Raw genomic sequence first — 22177 nt, 5'->3', positions numbered from 1 at the left:
CACCTTTGACCAGCTCTCTCATTACACCATTAAGGGAACTGAGATCCAGGGAAGTGAAGGACAACCCCAAGGTTGCCCAGCAAGTCATTACATTTTTAGTTCTCTGAAATCATCATAGCCTAAAATCAGGTAATCATAACTTTTCGCTCTGTGTGGGCCAGACCAGAAAGGATGGCGGTAAGTGTGAGTCAGGCAGCATACTGGAAACTCCAGTGGCCACAAATCAGAACTTGGGCCAAAGTGCCTACAATCTGGGAATATTGAATTTCTGGTCCACTGATCTTCAAGTAACAGAAAGTTAGAGAAAGTCAAGAAAAGTGCAGCTCCTGCAACAGCTAAATGGGTGGTGACCATGCTCCATAGGGGTGGTTTTAAAAAGGTCTTCCTTCGTTCAGAAAGACAGAAGCAGAGAGGGAATAGAGCAAACGCTAGGCCATCTGAGAATACTGCAGTCAGAGATTGAAAGCTGGAGGGACCTCTGTCAATCAGTGCAAGTCTCTCATTTTCTAGGTGAAGCAGCTGAGGCCTGAAGAAATTCATTGACTTTCCCAAGGTCATACAGGTACTGACTGGCAAAGTCTAGGTTCAAACCCCGGTTCTCTGACCTCAAATCCAAGACTCGTTCCAGCACATCCCCTCTGTGGTTGCTTTACACACAACTCTTTAGCGTTCTGGAATTTGTCACCCTCAGGGATGGTATAAGCAGAGAAGATAAACAGATTCAAAGATTATTTAAATAAGTTTAGGAGTGACAACCCCATAACAGGATTATTTATGGTTCCTGGTTACCTTGGAGATGATTTTGTCCATTAGCTATGAAGTCAGAGACATTTGAAAAAAAAGTTGTGAATAAAAAATAACTTCCACATTGACTACAAAGTGGGTGCCACTGCCCACAACAGACTATTGGGTCAGATAGAGCATTAGTCTTAATTCATTTTAGCCCCCAAACATGCCATTTACTCCTTATGTTCAATATGTCCTCAGTACCTAAGCAGTGGGTGACATCAAAGGAATGCTGTCAGAGTGGACAATGGTGGTATGTAGGGACTGACTTGTAGGCCTGGTGACCTGGCCAGCATCCTCAGAATTGCCACTTTGTGCACCAAAACTAAAGAACCTATCTCCTAGTGAGTGGTCTTTCACAAAAGAGTATGTTTCCTTAAACACCCTGTTGCCAGGGTATGAATGGGGCCCTCTAGAGAATTGGGTTTAAATTGGATCAGATTGAACAAGCATTTATTCAACAAGTGAGTAAAGTCATTTAGTGGATAACTTATTGTTTCATAAAGAGTTATAAATATTTTGTACATTGTCAATCCTCTTTTGATGACAAATATATTAAGAACTCCCTAGCTAGAGAAAGTGACTTTCCTACAATACAAAAAGAGGTTGGATTTTTTTTTCTTCTAGTAATTTTTTTTTTTTTAGGCAGTGGGGGTTAAGTGACTTGCCCAGGGTCACACAGCTAGTAAGTGTTTGGTCTGAGGCTGGATTTAAACTCAGGTCCTCCTGACTTCAGAGTTGGTGTTCTATCCACTGTGCCACCTAGCTGCCTCTAGTAATTTTTTTAAAAAGAAGAATCAATAAAAGTGCTTTGCAGTTTAAAGAATGTTTTTATTTTACTTTTTCCTCATGTAACAACAATTTTAAAAATTCTTTAAAAGAATTTTTTTTTGAGTTCTAAATTCCCACCTTCCTACCTCCCCTCCTTCCTCCTTGAGAAGGCAAACGCTTTGATATAGATTATACAATGTGCAATCATGCAAAACCTTGAGGTATAAATGATCTTTTTATTAGCTTTAGATGTGGTGTGTGAAAAACTTTCCTTGTTAAGGAGTCTGATTTCATTGTAGATGTCTGGAGTATACTCCTTCTCTTCCCCCTTGTAAATGTCTCTGTTTCCTTCAAAGTACCCACTTCCTACCTTCTCCTGATTCTCTCCAGTTCCAGAGACATCTCCAGTTGTCCTGATCTATACCTGGCCACTGGACCCAGATGACTCTGGAGGAGAAAGTGAGGCTGGTGACTTTTGCACAGTCCTCCCTCATTTAAATCCAATTCACTTGCATATCATGGTATCACCTTCCTGATGTCATGGTCCTCTTTTTGAATGAAGGACAAACAACAACAGTTGCTAACACTCATTGCCTCTTGAAATTACTTTGTATTTGCTTACTTATGTGGTGTTGTACCCATCACCTCTCCCCTCCCACCTTGTAGAATGTTCCTTGAGAACAAGGTCTGATTTCATTTTTGTCTTGGTATCAAGATGGTATCAACAGAGGTAGTGAGGTGCTGAAGTGGATAGAGCGAAGAGTGGTGTTGCTGCCTCAGTTGGTAGAGGTCTAGACATGTTTTTCTGAAACCACCCCCCTTGTCATTTTTCTATTTTGTAAATATAGTTCCAAATTGTCTCTAAAGCCACATCTTATTATAATAGGTCCATCTTATTATATTAGGTCCATTATATTTGGATCAGGTTAGGATCCAAATGAGAAAAATCATGTCTGAGGTAAGGCACACACATAAATCCATATGTACCTGTGCATGTTTCCTTGTGGGATCCTGAAATTTTTCAGCAGTTTATTCCCATCATCTTTATGTTTTACCATGCTGAAACATTTTGTATGTCCTGAAGATCTGGACCTTTTGTTCTATATCCAATCTTCCACAAAACCTACAAAAATGTGATATAAGCTTGACCTCTGGAAAGGTTGGAGGGATCAATGATCTTATTTATTTGTAATCTCTATCTATCTCACAATTCCCAGTCTACCTGAATGTTTCTATGTCACCATTCCCCATTCAGAGAAAAGTCATATGATTACTTTTGCTGTAGGCCAGGGCTAGTAGTTTTGTTCCAATTTTGGAATGAAATGAGATATTCAAGGAATATTTATCACTTAACAAAAGGGGGCTTACTTAGCTACAGCCAGGAAAGGCCATTGACAACAGGAAAAGTCTATTCTGTGAGGACACTGAGCTAATTCAGTGGAGCAGAGCAGAGCTCCCCTGCATCGGAGTGACCCATAGGACCCATAATGGTCTGCTGGAGCCCAGCTGGAATTGTTGTTGGTTATTTTATACTCAGGTATCCAGGAAGTCATGTCAGTGGCCTAAGTCTTAATCCTCTGTACCAGTTAAATCATAAGGACATTCATTTTCTATACTTTCTAAGGAAGAGCTAGCTAACCTGAATGGGGTAGGGTCTTCAGTTACTGCTCCTATTCTACCTACCTTCTTGTTTCTTGTGTTTTGTTTTTAAGCCAGCTCTCTCTCCCTTAAGTTCTTGACCTGGGGCTTGCAAACTTTTTTTTATTTGATAACTGTGTTTTAATATAATTGAATTTCTTTATAATCTTTTGAATTTCATACATTTAAAAATTATTGTGAGAAGGGGTACATATGCTTCACTGTGCTTAAGGGGTTCATGACCCCAAAAAGATTAAGAACCTCAATAAACAGAACAATCTTCTCCATCCTTAGGGTTTTATTTTATAAATAGGCTTGGTTGTGGAATGCTTAAGTGCCAGTACATAAAGGATACTATTTCCCTGTTAATGTTTCTCTGTTCAGTAAATTAGTTGGGTTTGGATTTTTCCCCTATAAAAATTATGTTGCCTTTCCTCTAACAAGTTATATTTGCTCAGCTGTGTGGGGATATTTTAAATTGTCCAATCTCCAAGAAAAACCACTGAGATAGAGCTCTGAGTCAATGGCACTTTCTTAAAGGGTCCATGGCCCTCTCTAATGAAGTGGACCTCAGATCTTCCTCACTACCTCAGATGCCCCCTTCCTCTTAGGGTCTTAGTTTTATAGTGCTTGATACCTGGACAATACAGGTGAAGCAGACCAAAAATAGAGAACCTTGCCCATCGCCCTCTAGGATGGTCTACACAAAATGTGGAACCCCATTGGTTGACAAACCAAGTGAGCAGACCTTAGCCTATCTTGACCTTTCAGGAGGTCCTACTAAGCCCTTGAGCAGGCTTATGGGGTTGGACTGATAAGCAGATGTCAAAACATCCACATGGGCCAGTAGAAGGGCAGACCACAGCCTGCCAACCAGGACCACTCACTGGTTAAGCACTTATGGTCATCTCCCTATTTTGGGCAATAGAAGGATGACAAGGGATGGAAGGGCAACAAAAATAGCTAAAGGGCTTTCCATGTAATTGAGTCACCTCTACCACACTAGTCTTTGGTCACCATAACAAGGAAAAACAATCTAGTTAGTTACTCTAGTTAGTTTCTTATGATTAAGCAAGTGAACTTACAATCTGCAGTTCATAGCTCTGGGTCCTACTATCAGAACTTAGAGTAACTACCCCATGGAATCATATCAAACTGATTAATACAAATAAAATAGGGGTCCAATTAACCATCTATCGCAGCTGTACAATAATAATAATAAGTAGCACTTATAGCACTTTAAGGTTTGCAAAGCACTTTTTGTATATTATCTCATTTGATTCTTACAACAACTCTGTGAGGTAAGTGCTATTATATGATCCCCATTTTACAGATAGAGAAACTGAGGCTAAGAGAAGGTAAGTGACTTGTCTAGGGTCACAGCTGACAGAAGAGAGACACCCTAGTTCTTAGTTCCCACAGCTTCCTCTAGAGTCTTTCTTGAAGAGAGAAGCCATGATAGGTCGCTCGCCCTGAACATGGACCAATGTTTATTTTTTCACCTGCACTACTTGACTTTTTCATCGACCCTCAGCCCCCCAGTTTTTGTTACTTTCCAGTATTTGATTTGGACATCTTCTTGGTAAGGTGGTTTCAAATCACTCTCCCCTTTGAAAATAAACCTGTGAGTTTGTGGTTGACATTCCCTTTTTACAAATGGGAATGCTCAGCAAGTTAAATGACTTGAGTAAGATTGTCTGGGAAAATGAACATCTCCACAATTAGCATTTTGAACCTCTCAAGTTTTGATGTCGTTGCTTAGTCACTGAACCAGCCAAGCACAGCCGGCTCTTGAGAAAACTTTCCTCTCCAGTGTTTGCCAGATTAAGCCTTTGGGGCCAGAGCTGAGCTGTGCAAGCCCAAGTTTGTTGCATCATCCATATCTAAATTCTGAACACAGAATTATTTTCTCAAGGAACATTAGGCAATTGCCTGGGAACCCTGGCAGTGCAGGGACCCCTTGATTAATCTGCTAGAGCTTCTGAAGTTTCTAAACAACCTCAAACCTTAGTGTTCTGTAAGCACAGTATTGTACTATCCACTTTCAGTCAGTTAACAAATATTTATTAAGCACCTGCTGTGTGCCTGAAGCTGTACTAGGTGCTGGGGACATAAAGACTGGAATGAAACAGACCCTGTACTCAAGGACCACACAATTTACTAGGGACAGGAAGCACCTTCATAGACAGATAAAGATGGGATATATACAAAATAAAAAATGATTTGGGGCTGGCACTAGCAAGTGGGAATATCAGAAAAAGGCCTCTTGAAAGAGCTGGCATGAGCTGACCCTTGAAAGGTATGCCAGAATCAGAAGTGAGGAGGGAGGAGCATTCCAGGGAGATAGAACATTGGGGATGAGGGGGAGTATTGTGGAATCAACCTGAAAGGGGGCAGGTCGTAGTCATATTTTGAAGGGCTTTGAATGATACACAGAGAAGCTTGTATTTTACCTCAGAGGCAATGGGGAGCCACTGAAGTGTTAGATCTGGTTTCCTTCTTACAATTTTTCAGTCACTTATCAACTCTCACCTGGACAGCTATATTAATAGCCTACTAATCAGTCTCTGTTTCCAGTCTGTTCCGTTCTCCTGTTTATCTTCAACATAGTTCTCAAAATAATCTTCCTAAAGCACAACTCTAACCATTTCATTTCCCTACTCAGAAATCTTTAGTAGCTTCATCTTGCCTGTAGAATAAAATCTGTATTCCCTGCCTGGCTTTTAAAGCCCTTGGGGATCTGGTTCCAGCATCTATTTTTGGAATTATTTCACATTACACCTCTTGACACCCTCTGCCTTCTATCTCAGTGGTTCTTAACTTTCTTTTGTGTCATGGACCCCTTTGGCAGTCTGGGAAACCATTCAGATCCCTACTCAGAAGAAGGTTTTTAATGCATAAAATAAAATACATAGGATTACAAAGGAAACCAATTATCCTGAAATAAAGATGCATTTTTTTTCCCTGTCTTTGTTCATGGTGCTCAAAATAGTAACTCTTGCTGTTAATTGAACTCAGCAACCCACCTCCCAGTCTGATAGCTTCTTTCAGGCTGCCCACCCATGCCTAGAGTTCAATCTTGCCTATTATTGTAAACCTGCCTTGGGGTTCCAAGCCTTCTGATTCTAATGACTGTCTCCTAGTGGTTAGTTCTCTTTCCATCCTTCCATTCTCTTCTGTTAGCTTATTTATGCACATATTGTATTCCCTCTGCCTAGTGGAAAGTATGCTTTTAGAAGGAAGGGACTATTCTGTATCCATATTCATAACCCCAACAATTACTGATTGTCTTGCCCAGTGTAACCTTTTTTTTTTTTTTGGTGAGGCAATTGGGGTTAAGTGATTTGCCCAGGGTCACACAGCTAGTGAGTGTTAAGTGAGTCCGGATTTGAACTCAGGTCCTCCTGACTCCAGGGCCCATGTTCTATCCACTGTGCCACCTAGCTGCCCCAGACAGTGCAGCCTTTTAATAAACTGTGGATAAATAAATTGAGGATTCTTTTGAGAGTATTCTAGCATTCTTGGCACATAATTTATCTAATATTTGCTTAAACACTTTTAGTGACAGGAGGCTCTCTACTTGTTTATTCAATTTGTTTTAGTGTTTTGTAGTTCTAATTATCATAAAGTTATTCCTCATTTTGAATCATAATCTGTCTCTGTTGTCTTTCTCTTATTCTCTTTGGAACAAAATTAAAAAAGTTCCCAACTGCTTCTGCACAACAGACCTTTTAAATGTTTTGAGACCATTTTTCTGAGCTCTTTTATCGTTTCCTAAGGTTAGTGCCCCTAGGGCTTTTAGCCACACTTCATATTAAATGGTCCCCAGACCTCTTCATCTTCCTATATTGTTTGTAGTATATGGCATCCAGGACTTAGTACAGTATCCCATATGTGATCTTAACAATGTAGGGGATTGTTTGGGGGTCTTAAAAGGAGTCCCACAAAAATCAGATCTGCCAGTGAATGTGTAAAGCAGTTGACCCATATTTTATGGTACATTTTAACTTACACGGTAGGGCTTAGGGATTTAGGAAGGACTATGTGAGAATGGGACATGGGGGCAGGAGTAACAAGGAAAGCATGAGGTCATGAGACTCCAAAACTGAGGCAGCTGCTGAAGCCTCCAGAAGAGGAGGCTTCCCTACAGCCTGGGACCAGATTGATAATTTAGTGTGATATTGATAAGGGGGAGGAAGTATGTAGTAGAAGGAGCCCCTCTGGCTCTGGACTCAGAAGGCCTGGGCCCAAGTCTACCTATGTGACTTTGGGTAAATCCCTTCACCACCCTGAGCCTCATTTTCTTCATGTGTAAAATTGAGGGGATTGTACTGGGTGATTTCTGAGGTTCTTTCTAGCACAACATCTATGATTCTGTGATCCCTGTAGTGCATCTGATTGGACACGATGGAACTGTTACTAATAGTAGGATTACTGAGTCTAATGGCATGATGATTCGTTTGGGTTACTGCTATTCCTGTACACTTGGTAACATTGTTTTTTTTGTAGTTTAATTTATTTTTGCCACATTGAATGTTAAACCTCATACTCTTAATTTGCATTTCTTGAATTATTAGTGATGTATTTTTTAAAAATTGGTACTATATGTCTTTCATTTTTTTTTCAATTATTTTTTGACCAGTTGTCAACTAGAGGTATTATTAGGCATTAAAAAGAAAGAAAGAAAGAAAGAAAAGGCTATTTTTATTTCCAAATGGTTGGTCATCTCTGGTTTTTTTCTCTTTATAGACTCATAGCATTTTAGAGCTAGAAAGGGTATTAAAGGACATCTGGTTTAGACTTACTTATTTTAGTGGTAGAGAATCCAAGGTCAAAGGGTTAAATGATTTGCCTGTGGTCACACAGCTGTCTGTGACAGAGTTAGGACTAGAACCTGAGACTTTCTGACTTTTGCTCTAATGCTCCTTTTTTTTAATTAATAATTTGATTTATCAACAATCACCTCCATAAGTTTTGAGTTTTAAATTTTTCTCTCCCTCCTCAAGACAGCGCACAATCTGATATAGGCTATACATATGCATTCCTATTAAACATATTTTCACATTAGTCATGTTGTAAGGAAGAATTAGAACCAGTAGGAGGAACCACCAGAAAGAAGAAACAAAACACAACAGAAGAAAAAAAATAACAAATAGTATGGTTCAATCTGCATACAAACTCCATAGTTCTTTCTCTGGATGTGGATAGCATTTTCTATCATGAGGCCTTTGGAGTTGTCTTAGATCCTTGTATTGCTGAGAAGGACTAAGTCTATCAATGTTAGTCATTGCACAATGTGGCAGTTACTGTGTACAATGTTCTGATTCTTCTCACTTCACTCAGCATCAGACCATACAAGTCTTTGGAGGTTTTTCTGAAGTCTGCCTGTTCATCATTTCTTGCTAAGGGGTTGGTTTTTTTGGTTTGTTTGTTTTTTGGCTAGACAATGGGATTAAGTGACTTGCCCAGGGTCACACAGCTAGTAAGTGTCAAATGTCTGAGGCCAGATTTGAACTCAGGTCCTTCTGGCTCCAAGGCCTGTTCATCATTTCTTATAGCACAAAAGTATTCCATTACATTCATATACCACAACTTCTTCAGCTATTCTCCAACTGATGGGCATCCTCTCAATTTCCAATTCTTTGCCACCACAAAAAGAGCTGCTATAAATATTTTTGTACACGTGGGTCCTTTTCCCATTTGTATGATCTCTTTGGGATACAGCCTTAGAAGTGCTATTGCTGGGTCAAGGGGTCTAATTTCCACAATAACTTGATTCTGTTTCTAATTTTATTATGTTGTTGTCTAGAATATGGTAGTAAGGATTTCTGCCACTTCCTATTTTATCATTTTTTTTGTGTGTGTGTGTCTTGGCATTTTTGTTAAATAGATTTTATTGGTATTTTTATATCACCTAAATTTCCCCCTTTGTTCCTTCCTGTCCCCCTCCTAGAGAGCCATTCCTATAATAGATCATTTTTTTTAAAAGGAAGTAAAAAGGAAAAAGAGTAAGTGAATAAAAATTTAACAAAATCAATGCAGTACCTTGAAAAAAATCTGGCATTGTATGTAATGTTCACATCTAGAGATACCATGCCCCTCCAAACTTCTGTAAAGAATGGGGAAAGATGCAATCTTACTATTTCTTCTTTGGGGCCAAGCTTGTTCTTTTGCATTTTGCACCATTCATTTTTGATTATTTTGTGGTGGTTATTTACATTGTTATAGTCATTGCCTATGTTTTTTTCTTGGCTTTGCTTACTTTACTTTGCATTAGTTTGTGGAAGTCTTTCCTTGCTTCTCTATATTCATCATTTCTTACAACAAAGTAACGATCCTGTACATTCATATACCACAGTTTGTGTAGTCTTTCCACAAATGATGCACATCTACTTTGTTTCTAGTTCTTTACTATTCCAAAAAGTGTTCGACATACTTTGGTGTATATAGAATCTTTCTTTTTGTCAATTACTGTATCTCTAGGAATCTTTGGGTCAATGTGAATGCACATTTTCGCCATATTGTTTGGGTAATCTCAGATTGCTTTCCAGAATGATTGTGTAGCTCCAGCAACAATGCCCATCTTGCAAGGACCCCTCCAACAATGACTCTTCCTATCTTTTGTCATCTTTGCCAAATTTTAGTGTGTGTTTTAATTTGCATATCTTTATTATTAGCATTTTGAAGCATTTCACATCGGTTTTAATAGTTTGCAATTCTTCTTTTAAGATTAAAATTTTAAGGTCCTTTGTGTGTATTTTTTTTAAATCTGGTTGAAAGCTATGATTTTATTGGTATAGAGAATTCCTGGTCTGAAAACTCCACCAATGCGGATCCACAATTACTCTTGGAATTTCTAGTCTTAGAGACTCACCTGGGGCACTGAGAGATTAAGTGATTTGCCCAGGATCATTGAGCCAGGATGTTTCAAGAAGCAAGACTTGAGGCCCAGATCTTGAGTCCATTGCCAGTAGACCAGTATAGACCAGTTCTCTAACCACTGTTCCAGGATGCCTTTCATGTCGCAGCATATGATCAATTTTTTATTTATTTATTTTTGCTTTTTTGTGAGGTGATCAGGGTTAAGTGACTTCCTAAGGTCACACAGCTAGTAAGTATTAAGTATCTGAGGCTGGATTTGAACTCAGGTCCTCCTGACTCCAAGGCCAGAGTTTTATTCACTGCGCCACCTAGCTGCCCCATATGATCAATTTTTGTGAAAAAGATGCTCGCTCCCACTTACAGTAATTTTGTAGCTTTATAAAGCATAGCAGTGGCTCCTATTTCTATCATGCTTTTGACATTTACAGAGTTCTTTCCCTACATCCTTTCAGTGAGAATTGTCATGGATAGACTGCTGAACTGAGAGTCATGCTAGACAGTGTCAGATTGTGCCCCGACACTTACTAGCTTTATATTCTTGAAAAAGTCACAACTTTCCTGAACCTCAGTTTCCTTATCTGTAAAATGAGTATTATAATACATTTAGTGATTACCTCTCAGGATTGTTATAAGCATCAAGTGATAGAATGTTTGTAAAGTGTTTTTTTGCAAATTATAAAGCATACATAAATGTCTGTTTATATAATTAATGCAAATGTTATTTGAGGAGGGAAGAGACAGACTTATACAAATGATACTTATCCACAAGGGCCAGCATCTTTAGAGTCACACTTAAAAACAGTCTCAAGTAATATGCACAAGGAAATAATTGTATTCTCTGTATCTTTTACCATATTTTTTTTTCCTGTAAAAAGCACTGCCACCTTAAAGGCTGTCCTGCAAGGTGTCTCCCTTCTATGTGTCAAAATCATATAAAATTCTATGAAAGTTGTAATAGCAGAGATAACTTTGTTCTGTGATTTTCTGATGATTAATATTAAGCTAGACATAAAAAAAGGAAACATGGTAGTCAAGAGTGTTTGTGCTCTCATGGAGGATCAGAGGCCAGAAGGACAGAGGAAAGAATGAGTGATTATGAGAAGGATGGTGATTGGGATCTGTGAGGCTAATGGAGCTCATTCTTTGTAGCAGAGGAGTAGGTTGAGTCATCTCCTGTAATCGAGGCAACCATTGGCAGCTGGAGGAAAAAAGTAAAAGTCACTGTACAAGGCATGTTGATAAGGTTTGAATAACTAAGCAATAATTGGAACTAGGGAATGGAGGAGAAGGCTTGCCACACAGCAGAGAGCACAGTTGAAGATATGTTCTTTCTGTTTCTAGTTATTTGTTGTATTGGTGCGAATGTCTTTTGTAGCATTTTATTGTTCTTAACCATGTGGAAAAGATGGAGACTTCTGACTAAAAGACCCACTGAAATATGCCTTTCTGATTTCTGTGGAAGATTTTATTTTGATTTCTGGCTCCTTGTCTCACCTAAGCTAGGCTTCACCCATTCGTTATTAGGGACGGAGTTTAGCCACAGCTCACAGCTCCACTCCCCTTGTTAGCAGACTTCTTGAAGCCTTCTGGGAAAATGTGTATGCCTTCTGTGATACGTAAGCCCATTGCCCTAGAAAATTGTCCTATTTTTTTTTACCAGAATTGTCTGTTAGTTTTTTTTTTCTCAATTCAGTTCACATTTATTAAGTACTTTGTGTCAGTTCTAGGATTTCAGGGAATATAAAGCTTCATTGCTGATACACAAAGTAATTTGCTGGACTTATCCAAGACGAAAATAAGACATTTATATTGTGTCTCCCTGCTTTGTCCTGGCTAGGGTGAAATAAAGCCACCTGTATATTTAAGTGCTATACTGTTAACCGGCCAGTTCTGGATGGACTGTGAAAGTTAGGGGCTATGTGATTTTTTACTGAAGAACTTAGAGCCTCTTACAGATGTATCAGTCCATAATTTGTAAGCAGAATTAAGGTCCCTTTGAATATACCAGTCATGAGTAGATTAGATTAAATAGAATTCCTTTGGAGTCCAAGTCTACACTAATGAAATTCATCTTTTTGGTCATTTTTGCTGTCTCTCTCCATGGCCTTTCTCACTTCTCTGGGTTTGGCCTAATAGCCTGTATCATCATACATCAGCCTTTTGGTAGATGGTGAAAGAATTGGAGATAATTCATTCAACTTGTCCTCTTTTTGTGGCAAAAGTTTTTAAAATGCAGTCAATTCAATGCAGCATCTGAAACAAACTTAGCTTGGAAAAACCTTAGAAAAGGTCCTTCACCTTTTTGTGTCCTGGACTCCTTTGTTAGCCTGGTTAAGCCTTCTAAGAATAATATTTTGAAATGTACACAATAAGATACTATGAAATAGTGCTATAAAGGAAACTGGTTATGTTGAAATAAAGATGTAATTTTTTTTAAGGCAATTGAGGTTAAGTGACTTGCCCAGGGTCACATAGGTAATAAGTGTCAAGTGTTTAGTCAAAGGTCAGATTTGAACTCAGGTCCTCCTGACTTCAGGGCTGGCACTCTATCCACTGTGCCACCTAACTGCCCCCAAAGATGTAATTTTTTTTCCCTATGCAAGTTCATGGACCACAGGAGGTCCCTCCTGTCTTAGAGGCAGATCATGTTGAAAAGGGTACAAGAGCTAGGTGTGTACTGCAGAGTCTGTTTAGAATATTTGTATTCACTTAGAGTTTTGATAAAGGAAGAAGAAAAAGTATTTTGGAGGAAATCTTGAAACTTCCATCCCACAGCAAACTTAGACTAGCTGCCAACATGAATAGCCTGATTTGAGAAATCCACAGCTTTTTACCATATGGTAAAGTTTGATGGTTTTTGTTTAATCATGTCAAATGATAAACATGGATTTCACCCTGGAGGAGCTTAATAGAGGTGTCATGAGATAATTCAGAAGAAATAGTTTTAAAGCAATTACTAATAACAAAAAACCATAGAAAATAGACAAATATGTAAATACTGAGGAGATTTATAATAAAGTACAGGTGTGAGTGGAATTGATCCCTGATCTTCAGGGTAGAGAACTTTGAATCAGATTTTCTTGAAAGATTTGTGTGTGTTTGGAGGGGTGGGGGGAGGCATTATTTAGATGGAGGAAATGGCATCTACAGAAGTAGAGTGTATTGTGTTTTCCTGCTTGTTGAGGGCTGGAAAGAAGGATTGGAACGGAAAACTGAGAAACATAAAGTGATAATTTGCTTTCAAGGCATGAGCAGAAGGAAGTTTGTGTAGAACACGTTACTAGACTGAGGAATTTAGATTTTAAAAGACTGGGATATATAAAGAACTTTGTCAAATCTATAAGAATATGAGTCATTCTCTAATTGACAAATGGTCAAAAGATACGAACAGGAAGTTTTCTGATGAAGAAATCAAAACAATTTGTAGACCATATGAGGAAATGCTCTAAATCATTATTGATTAGAGAAATGCAAATTAAAGCAAACTTGAGATATCATTTTATACTTATTAGATTGGCAAAAATGAGTGAAGGGGAAAATAACAAATGGAGGTGGTGTGAAAAAATTGGGTCACTAATTCACTGTTGGTGGAGTTGTGAACTGATCCAACCATTTTGTAGAGCAATCTGTAATTATGCCTGTAGAGTTGTTAGACTGCCTGTACCCTTTGATCCAGCAATACCACTACTAGTTCTGTTTTTCAAGATGATCAGGGAAAAAAAGAAAAAAAATCTTTATGTTAAAAATAGAGCAGCTCTCTTCGTGGTGGTAAAGAACTAGAAACTATGGAGATGGCCATCAGTTGGGGAATAGCTGAACAGGTTGTGGTATATGGTTGTGATATGTTATAAGAAATGATGAGCTTGATGATCTTATGAAAACATGGATAGGCTTGCACAAAATAATGAAGAGCAAAATGAGCAGAACCAAGAGAACAGTGTATACAGTAATAGCAATATTGTTTTAAGAACAATTTTGAATGACTAACTTTGACTATTATAAATACCCAAATTATCCACAAAGGACATCTAAAGGAAGACACTATCTGCATCCAGAGAAAGAACTGACAAATAGAAGTATGTACAAAATGATGTTTTACACACACACACACATACACACACACATGTACAGATGGTAGCCATCTCTAGGGTGGGGAAGGGAGGAGAGGGAAGAAAAAGAAAGGAAAAAAGTTAGTATCATACAATCTTTTTTTTTTTCCTGTTCTACTATGTTATGGAAATTCTGTTTTTATTTCTTAAGTTCAGAATAAAATAAAATAAAAAATAAATAAAAGATTGGAAGTAAAGACTCAATGAGGAGTTTTGAGTAGGCAAAGGACAGTCATAGAATGTGAGCTAGATGGGGTCTTAGAGGTCATCTAGGCCTATTCCCTCATTTTTCCTAATTAACTTATATTTATACTTTTTATATCATCCTCATTTCCCAACGTACATCTCTCATTCAATCCTCTATTAAAAATATTTGAGCAAAACCCAATTGGCAAAACCATTTCTGCAACATTCTATACCCATAGCCCTCCACCTCTCTACTGACAGAAAGGAGGTGTGTTGCCCTCTATTTTCTGTGGGACCAAGGTTAGTCATTGCAATTAATCTGGACTCAGTGGTAACATTTTAATATTCTTTTTGTTTGTGGTATTGCAGTCATTGTTTTTATTGAAACTGAGGCTTAGAAAGGTCATGAAAAAAGCAAGAGTTTAAGGAAGATTATCTGAAATGTATGAAGAAGGAATTAGGAGTTATGTGTTGGATGCAGAAATTGGAAGCAAGGAGACCACTTAGGAGGAGACTAATGGAAAAAGGAAAAGGGAATAAGTATTTATATAGTACCTACTATGTGCTTTCCAAATATTATGTCATTTGATCCTTACAACTTTAGAACGTAGGTGCTGTTATTATCTCTTTTACAATTGAGGAAATTGAGGCAAACTTGTCCAGGGTCACACAGCTAGTAAGTACCTGAGGTTGGGTTTGAACTCCAGTCTTCTTGACTTGAGGACCAGCACTCCATCTACTGTTCCACCAGCTCCTTCTGAAGTACTTCAGAGATGTGATGAGAGTCTGAATAAAGGAGGAATAAAAACTAACACCAAGATATAATTCTAGGATCTTGGAGGATGACTATCCTTATTGACACTAATGGAGATGGGAAAGGAGTACAATTTTTGTAGTGAAGATTTTGACTTAGGGAGACTTTCAGGTGTCATAGGGACACTTCAGTGGAGATGCCTTCTAAGGAGTTAGAAATATGATACTGGAACAAGGGTAAGAAGCCAGGTGTAGATGTAAGTAGCAAAATTTACACGCAGGTAGATTGTGGTCAGAACTATGAGAATGAATGAGATCCAAGAGAGTGTGAGTGTGGTGATGAACTGGCAGACTTCAGAAAAACCTGGAAAGACTTGAATGGACTGATGCAGAGTGAAATGAGCAGAACCAGGAGAACATTACACATAGTAACAGCCACATTGTGCAATGACTGACATTGATAGACTTAGTCCTTCTCAGCAATGCAAGGATCTAAGACATCTCCAAAGGTCTCATGATGGAAAATGCTATCCACATCCAAAGAAAGAACTGTGGAGTTTGAAACACTTCTGTAGAAGTGTTAAACCTTGAAAAAATGCCCAAGGTTAAAAGGTAAAAGCAATCAGAGAGAAAGCTGGGAGAATCAATAGAGCACAGTGTTATTTTAAAGCTAAGGGTGGAGAATGTTTCAGAAGTCTGGGGTATGGTCAGCCACGTCAGATGCAACTGAAAGGTCTTGAAAGATAAGAACTGAGAGTGAAGGTGACCCTGGATGAGTTAGTTTCAGTAGAATACTGAAATGCGAAATTTTAGAATATAGAAATTGGGTTACAAGGTAGTAAAGGAAAGTGTTGAAGAGAGGATTAGAATAAAGATGCAGAATCTAATTAGATATAGAGTTGAGAATATAATTTGGATTTTTCATTGTTTTTGTTGTTCCAGAGGAGAGAAAAATCTCCATTTTTGTTTTTTGCAGGAAATGATGCCAAAACTTATAAAAACCAGATTTTGAAGTTTCAGGAAAAACTGTTATTTTTACAAGAAGAAAATAAAAAAAGATCTCTGGAGTTGTTGAATGCCTTGAATCAGATCAAATGTACCACTTCAGAAAGAACAGTTCCTGCTGCAGAACTTAAAGGTTTGTTCCAGAAAAGGTTTTTCTTTTTTCCCCTTCTCCATCTCTGTGCAGAATTTTGATTTTCAAACTCGGTTCTCTTCCATCTGCATGAATATCAGGCCTGATCGTTTCCATGTTGGGGAGGCAGAATTCAAGGAAGGGATTGCTCTTTCCTGGCTGGATGGCAGTGTTAACTTCCCCCTATCACATCTCACAGGGGCCTTGGGCTTCAGGGTAATGTTAAGATCAGGACTTTGCAAGGCACATCTGAGACTCATTGTCCTATGGGAACCCAAATGAACTTCCAGATCATATAGCACCCCATTTGCCTTCTTTCTGGATGCATGTTTCCATCATCTCTTTCTGCATCTCCCAGCACTCTCCTTCTATCCTTACCCAAGGTGCCCCCTGCCATAAAGCAGGCAGGAGCAATTCTCTTTACTACTCATGTGCATTAAACCTTACAGTCTCTATACTGTTTAATTTTTTTTTTATTAATTTATTTTGATTTATCAATAATCACTTCCATAAGCTTTTGAGTTTTAAATTTTTCTCCTCCCTCCCTCCCTTCCTCCCAAAGATGGCTAACAATCTGATATAGGCTATACATATACATTCCTATTAAACATATTTTCATATAAGTGATGTTGTAAGGAAGAATTACAACCAATAGGAGGAACCATCAGAAAGAAGAAACAATAAAACAGAAGAAAAAAAATAGCAAATAGTATGCTTCAATCTGCATTCAAACTCCATAGTTCTTTCTTTGGATGTGGATAGCATTTCCCATCATGAGACCTTTGGAGATGTCTTAGATCCTTGCATTGCTGAGAAGGACTAAGTCTATCAATGTCAGTCGTTGCACAACGTGTCTGTTGCTATGTGTAATGTTCTCCTGGTTGTGCTCACTTCACTCAGCATCAGTCCATACAAGTCTTTCCAGGTTTTTCTGAAGTCTGCCAGTTCATCATTTCTTATAGCACAATAGTATTCCATTACATTCATATACCACAACTTGTTCAAACATTCCCCAGTTGATGGGCATCCCCTCAGTTTCCAATTCTTTGCACCACAAAAAGAGCTACTATAAATATTTTTGTACATGTGGGTCCTTTTCCCATTTTTATGATCTCTTTGGGATACAGGCCTAAAAGTGCTATTGCTGGGTCAAAGGGTGTGCACATTTGTATAGCCCTTTAGGCACAGTTCCAAATTGCTCTCCAGAATGGTTTGATCAGTTCACAACTCCACCAACAATGCATTAGTGTTCCAATTTTCTACACTATATTTTAAAGGCAGCTCCCTGACCTCATGGTTTCAAACTCCACTTTGCCTCTTAGTGGTAGTTATAACTCATCCACATTATTTCTTTCTCTCCTTTCTTTCTTCCAGTCTATCCTAGTTCTCAGATAACCAGTCTTTTTTCTGTTTCTTTTTTAAATTCAGTTTTATTTTATTTTCTGTTCCAAATTCTCTCCCTCTCCTCTCCCTGTCTCCCCCCATTGAGATCACATGAAAAATAAACCCAATACAAATATGTATAGTCATACAAAACAAATTACCACATCAGCCATGGCCAAGAATAAGGAAGTAACGAATAAAGGGAGTCAGGGAGAGAGACAGGCAGAAAGAGAAAAGCAGAAATAGAGAAGATAGACTGAGAGACTGAGAGAGAAAGAGCAAGAAAGAGAGAGAAAGAATAGAAGAGAAAAGAAAAGAAGAAAAGAAAGTAAAGGAAAAGAAAAGAAAATATACTTCAGTTGGTACTCTTGATTCTGTTAGCTCTGTACTTGGAGATGGGTAGCCTATTTCATCATTATTCTTTTGGAATTTTGGTTGGTCATTGTGTTGATTGGAATTCCTAAGTCTTTCAGAGTTGATTATGTTTACAATATGGTTGTCATTATTTTCTTTGTTCTCTTGATTCTGCTCACTTCACGTTGTATCAGTTCATACAAGTCTATCCAGGTTTTCATGAAACTATCCCCATCAACATTTCTTATAGCATAATAGTGTTCCATCATATTCATATGCCGTAATTTGTTTAGCCATTCCTCAATTAATGAGCATCCCTTCAATTTCCAATTTTTTGCCCCTACAAAAAGAATTGGTGTACATACTTTTGTATGTATGGGTTCCTTTGATCATATAACAAGTCTTCAATGCTTAGAATGTTGTCAGATCTACTAAGTAATTGTTGAGTAGGGAAGGGAAGAATAGTTCCTGTGGCTTCCCCTAAGCCCCTAAGTGCATTATAAGACAGAAAATGAAAAGCAATCCTTTCCAGGTTCCAGCTGGGTGTTTACATATAAAAGACATATAATATAAATATATACATATATACATATAAATAAATACAAGATAATCCTAAGGGTGAAGAAAGCAATAACAACTAGGAAGATCATTAACATTTTCCTACAGGAGGTAGTACATAAGTTGAGACCTGAAGGACACTATGTGTCCAAAGAGGTGAGAGTAAGAAGGTAGGGCATTCTAGGCATATGGGAAAGCCTGCACAAAGGTTAGAAATGGAATACTGAATTCTAGGAACATTAAGTTGGACAATTTGTCTGAAAGGTAGAGTGCATCAATCAATCAAAAGGGATTTACTAAGTACTTACTATGTTCTAGGCATTGCCGTAGGCTTTGTGTTTGCAAAAAAAAAAAAAAAGTAACAATCTCACCTCCTAAAGCACATATATTCTGTGGGAGTGGGGGAAACAACATGTAGTACAGAAATAATAAATAGGTTAGTATTTATATAGCATTTTAAGGTTTGCAAAATGCTTTAATACATGTTATCTCATTTGATCCTCTCAACTCTAGGAAGTAGGTGCTATTTATTATCCTCATTTTACAGATGAGGAAACTGAGGCTGATCAAGGTTAAATGACTTGTCCAGCATTACACAGCTGGTAAGTATTTGAGCAGGAATTTGAATTGTGGAATCCTGATTCATACCTTGACTATAGCTAATACACACACACACACACACAATAAAACATAAATATAAGGTTTTGAATACAATGTTGATATAGAGGGAAGGCACTAGCAGTTGAGATCAGGAAAGGCTTCATGTAAAAAGTGATGCTTGAGCTGACTCATAAAGGAAGTGAAGTAAAGAGAAATGCACTGCAGTCACGGGGGAGCATCTAAGCATGCAAGTCAGAGGGGAACAGATTGCCAGTTTGGCTGGTTTAGAGAGTATAGGAAAGGGAGTCTGGAAAAATCCACAGCGAGGAGGTAAGGGGGAGCTATGTGAGTTGATGAGTAGGGGAGTGACATGGTTAAAGGAAGATGGATTATAGTAGAAAGATGAGGCAGGGGGCAGCTAGGTGGCATAGTGGATAGAACACTGGCCCTTGAGTCAGGAGGGGCTGAGTTCAAATCTGGCCTCAGACGCATAACACTCACTAGCTGTGTGACTCTGGGCAAGTCACTTAACCCCAATTACTTCATATAAAAAAAAAGAAAGAGAGATGAGGCAGTGAACACATTTAGGAGGCTGTTGTAATAGTCTGGGTAAAAGATGATAAGCCCTGAAGTAGGGCAGGGGCTATGTGAGTGAGGAGAAAGGAACATATAAGAGAGATGCTGTGGAGAAAGAAATGGTGAGGGAGGTGGGGGAGGAATTGAAGATAACACTGAGATTAAGCACTTGGGATCTAGGAAGAATGGTGGTGTCCTCAGCAAAAATAGGAAGTTTGTTAGAGGACTGGGTTTGGTGGAGAGGGGAAGAAAATGATGCTTTTGGGGGACATGCTGAGCCTCAGATATCTGTGGAACATCCAGTTTAACATATCCAGTCAGGTTGGGCTTATTGGTACATACCTGTAATTTTCACTCTTGGGAGGCTGGAGCTGGCAGACATCTTGAGCTCAGGAATTTGGAGGGACATTAGGTGATGTAGATCAGAAATATTTTGGGCATTAATGCAGGGAGTCCTGAGGAGCAGAGGGCCCCCAAGTTGTCTAAGGAGGAGTAAACTTGCCTGTAATGGAAATAGAGCAGGCCACACTCCATTACCAATCAGCAGTGGGACCAAACCTATGAATAGTTCCTGGCCTTTCAGCCTAGACAAGATAGGGGAAGGGAAGGAAAAGGGAAAGAAGGAAAGGGAAGAGAAGGGGAGGGGAAGAGAGGGAGTAATTTGGGATTGAAGCTTAGGAAAGACATTTCCAAGTCATCTGTATAGAGATATTAAGCCCATTAAAGCTGGTGAGCTCACCAAGAGAGAAAAAAAATGTCTATGGATAATGACTGAGTCAGAGGTTGAGAAAAAGTGCTCAGACAAATAGGAGAACCAGGAGAGAATATTGTCACAAAAACCTAGAAAGATGAAATTTTCCAGGAGGAGAGTGGCCAACAGTGCCAAATGCAATTGAGAGATGAAAAAGGAGAGGACTGAGAAAAGACGACGAGATTTGTGGTGGGAAGGGTTGAGAGAGGGAGAGAGAGAGAGAAATAGAGAGAGCAATTTCAGTTAAAATGATAAGGTCAGAAGACAGAGGGCAAAGGACTGAGGAGTGAGATAACAAAAATTGAAAGCACCCGGCATAGACAGCCTTTTCTAGTAGTTTGAGAAAGAGAGAAGAGATACAGAATGATAAATTGGAAGGATAGTAGGGTCTACTGAAATGTTTCTTTGTTTGTTTAAGGATGGGAAGGCTTGGGAATCTTTGAAGGAAGCAGAGAAGGAGCCAGCACCTTGGGAAAGTTTGAAGATTACAAAGAGAAGGGGGTGATTGAAGACAGAAGAGGGATCTCATGGAGAAAACAGGAGAGGATGGGATCAAGGGTAATGTAGAGGGAAGAGTCTTAAGGAAAAGAGAAGAGAGTAGATGATGATGTCCAGGGAGTTTGAGAAGGGAAGAAGATGGAGCTGAGAACAAGTAACCTCAATTTTCTAAGTAAAGTAAATGATGAGGTCCTCAACTGAGAGAGTGAGAAACAGGAGGAGAGTTGTGGGACTCATGAGGAGAAAAGAGAAGAGAAGATGGCATAGCATCTAAGGAGAGTGGAATAAGGAATATATTAGGGAAGAATAAAAAGATTGCTTTGCTGAAGTGAAGGTCCAGTCAGGGTTAGATTAATGAAGGAAATACCACGTTATTACCGTATTTCACTGTATAGTCGGCACTACCTCATGATCATTGCACCTTTTTTTTTCAGTCCAAAAATTGATTTATAACCTTTCATCGAATAATCATCACATGATATAATTCTGTCACTCCACTTAAAAGGTAAACAGAGCAGCAATGTATTCACCAGTGTCATAATATGGGTATGCATTTATCTCTCAGAACCTAGCATTCTCAGCACGTGGCATGTGCATTGTCAGTATATTTGCATGGTTTGTTTAGAGTGCTGCAGTACTAACAGTATTGTTGCTCAACCCAATGAAGAGCCATAGGTGTGAGAGGGCACAAGAGGAAAGGGCAGGCAGACAAAGTTTCCATGAGTAAGTCACATGATATAGTAAGATTTGCATCTTCCTGCACTAGCTAAACTGTACAGTTCATCTGCCATAGATACAGTTTAGTAATAAATGATTTTTAAGTAATACTGGCACAATTTTTAAAAAAAGAAAGCTTCACATAATGGTTGCACCCCACTTCTTTGCAGAAAAAAATGACAAAATCTGTGGCAATTATGCAGTGAAATACAGTAATATTAAACATATTGCCATGTGCCAAAGCCATGTGCTAAGCTCTGGAGATATAAACCCAAAAGACTCCCCTTTCCCTCAAAGACTTTACCTTCTGTTGGAGGGAAATAGAACATTTAGGGCAGTAGTAGCCAGTGAGGGATAATTTAGTTTGGAAAGTTTTACGGATGATGACTGAAGCCACTGGGGTCAAAGTTGTATTGATTAAGCTTCTAAAACTAGAAAAGGGATGTGGAGGGTGGGGGAAGAGACAACAGTAGGTCTTTT

At 38.7% G+C, this 22177-nt stretch overlaps 1 protein-coding gene across 1 annotated transcript in view; it reads left to right on the top strand.

The window, feature by feature from the left end:
- The window catches only part of MGAT4D (MGAT4 family member D), a 122076-nt gene that overhangs the window by 15807 nt on the left and 84092 nt on the right, over positions 1–22177 (top strand). The window contains exon 2 of the mRNA XM_027866904.1: positions 16102–16263. Coding sequence (XP_027722705.1) covers positions 16102–16263 — 162 coding nt within the window. The remainder of the gene's footprint in view (positions 1–16101; positions 16264–22177) is intronic.

Source organism: Vombatus ursinus, unplaced genomic scaffold (genome assembly GCF_900497805.2).
Source record: "Vombatus ursinus unplaced genomic scaffold, bare-nosed wombat genome assembly UNPS02014784.1, whole genome shotgun sequence".
Taxonomy (NCBI): Eukaryota; Metazoa; Chordata; class Mammalia; order Diprotodontia; family Vombatidae; genus Vombatus; species Vombatus ursinus.
The sequence above is the reverse complement of the archived record's forward strand: the minus strand, read 5'-3'. Positions and strand labels throughout refer to the sequence as shown.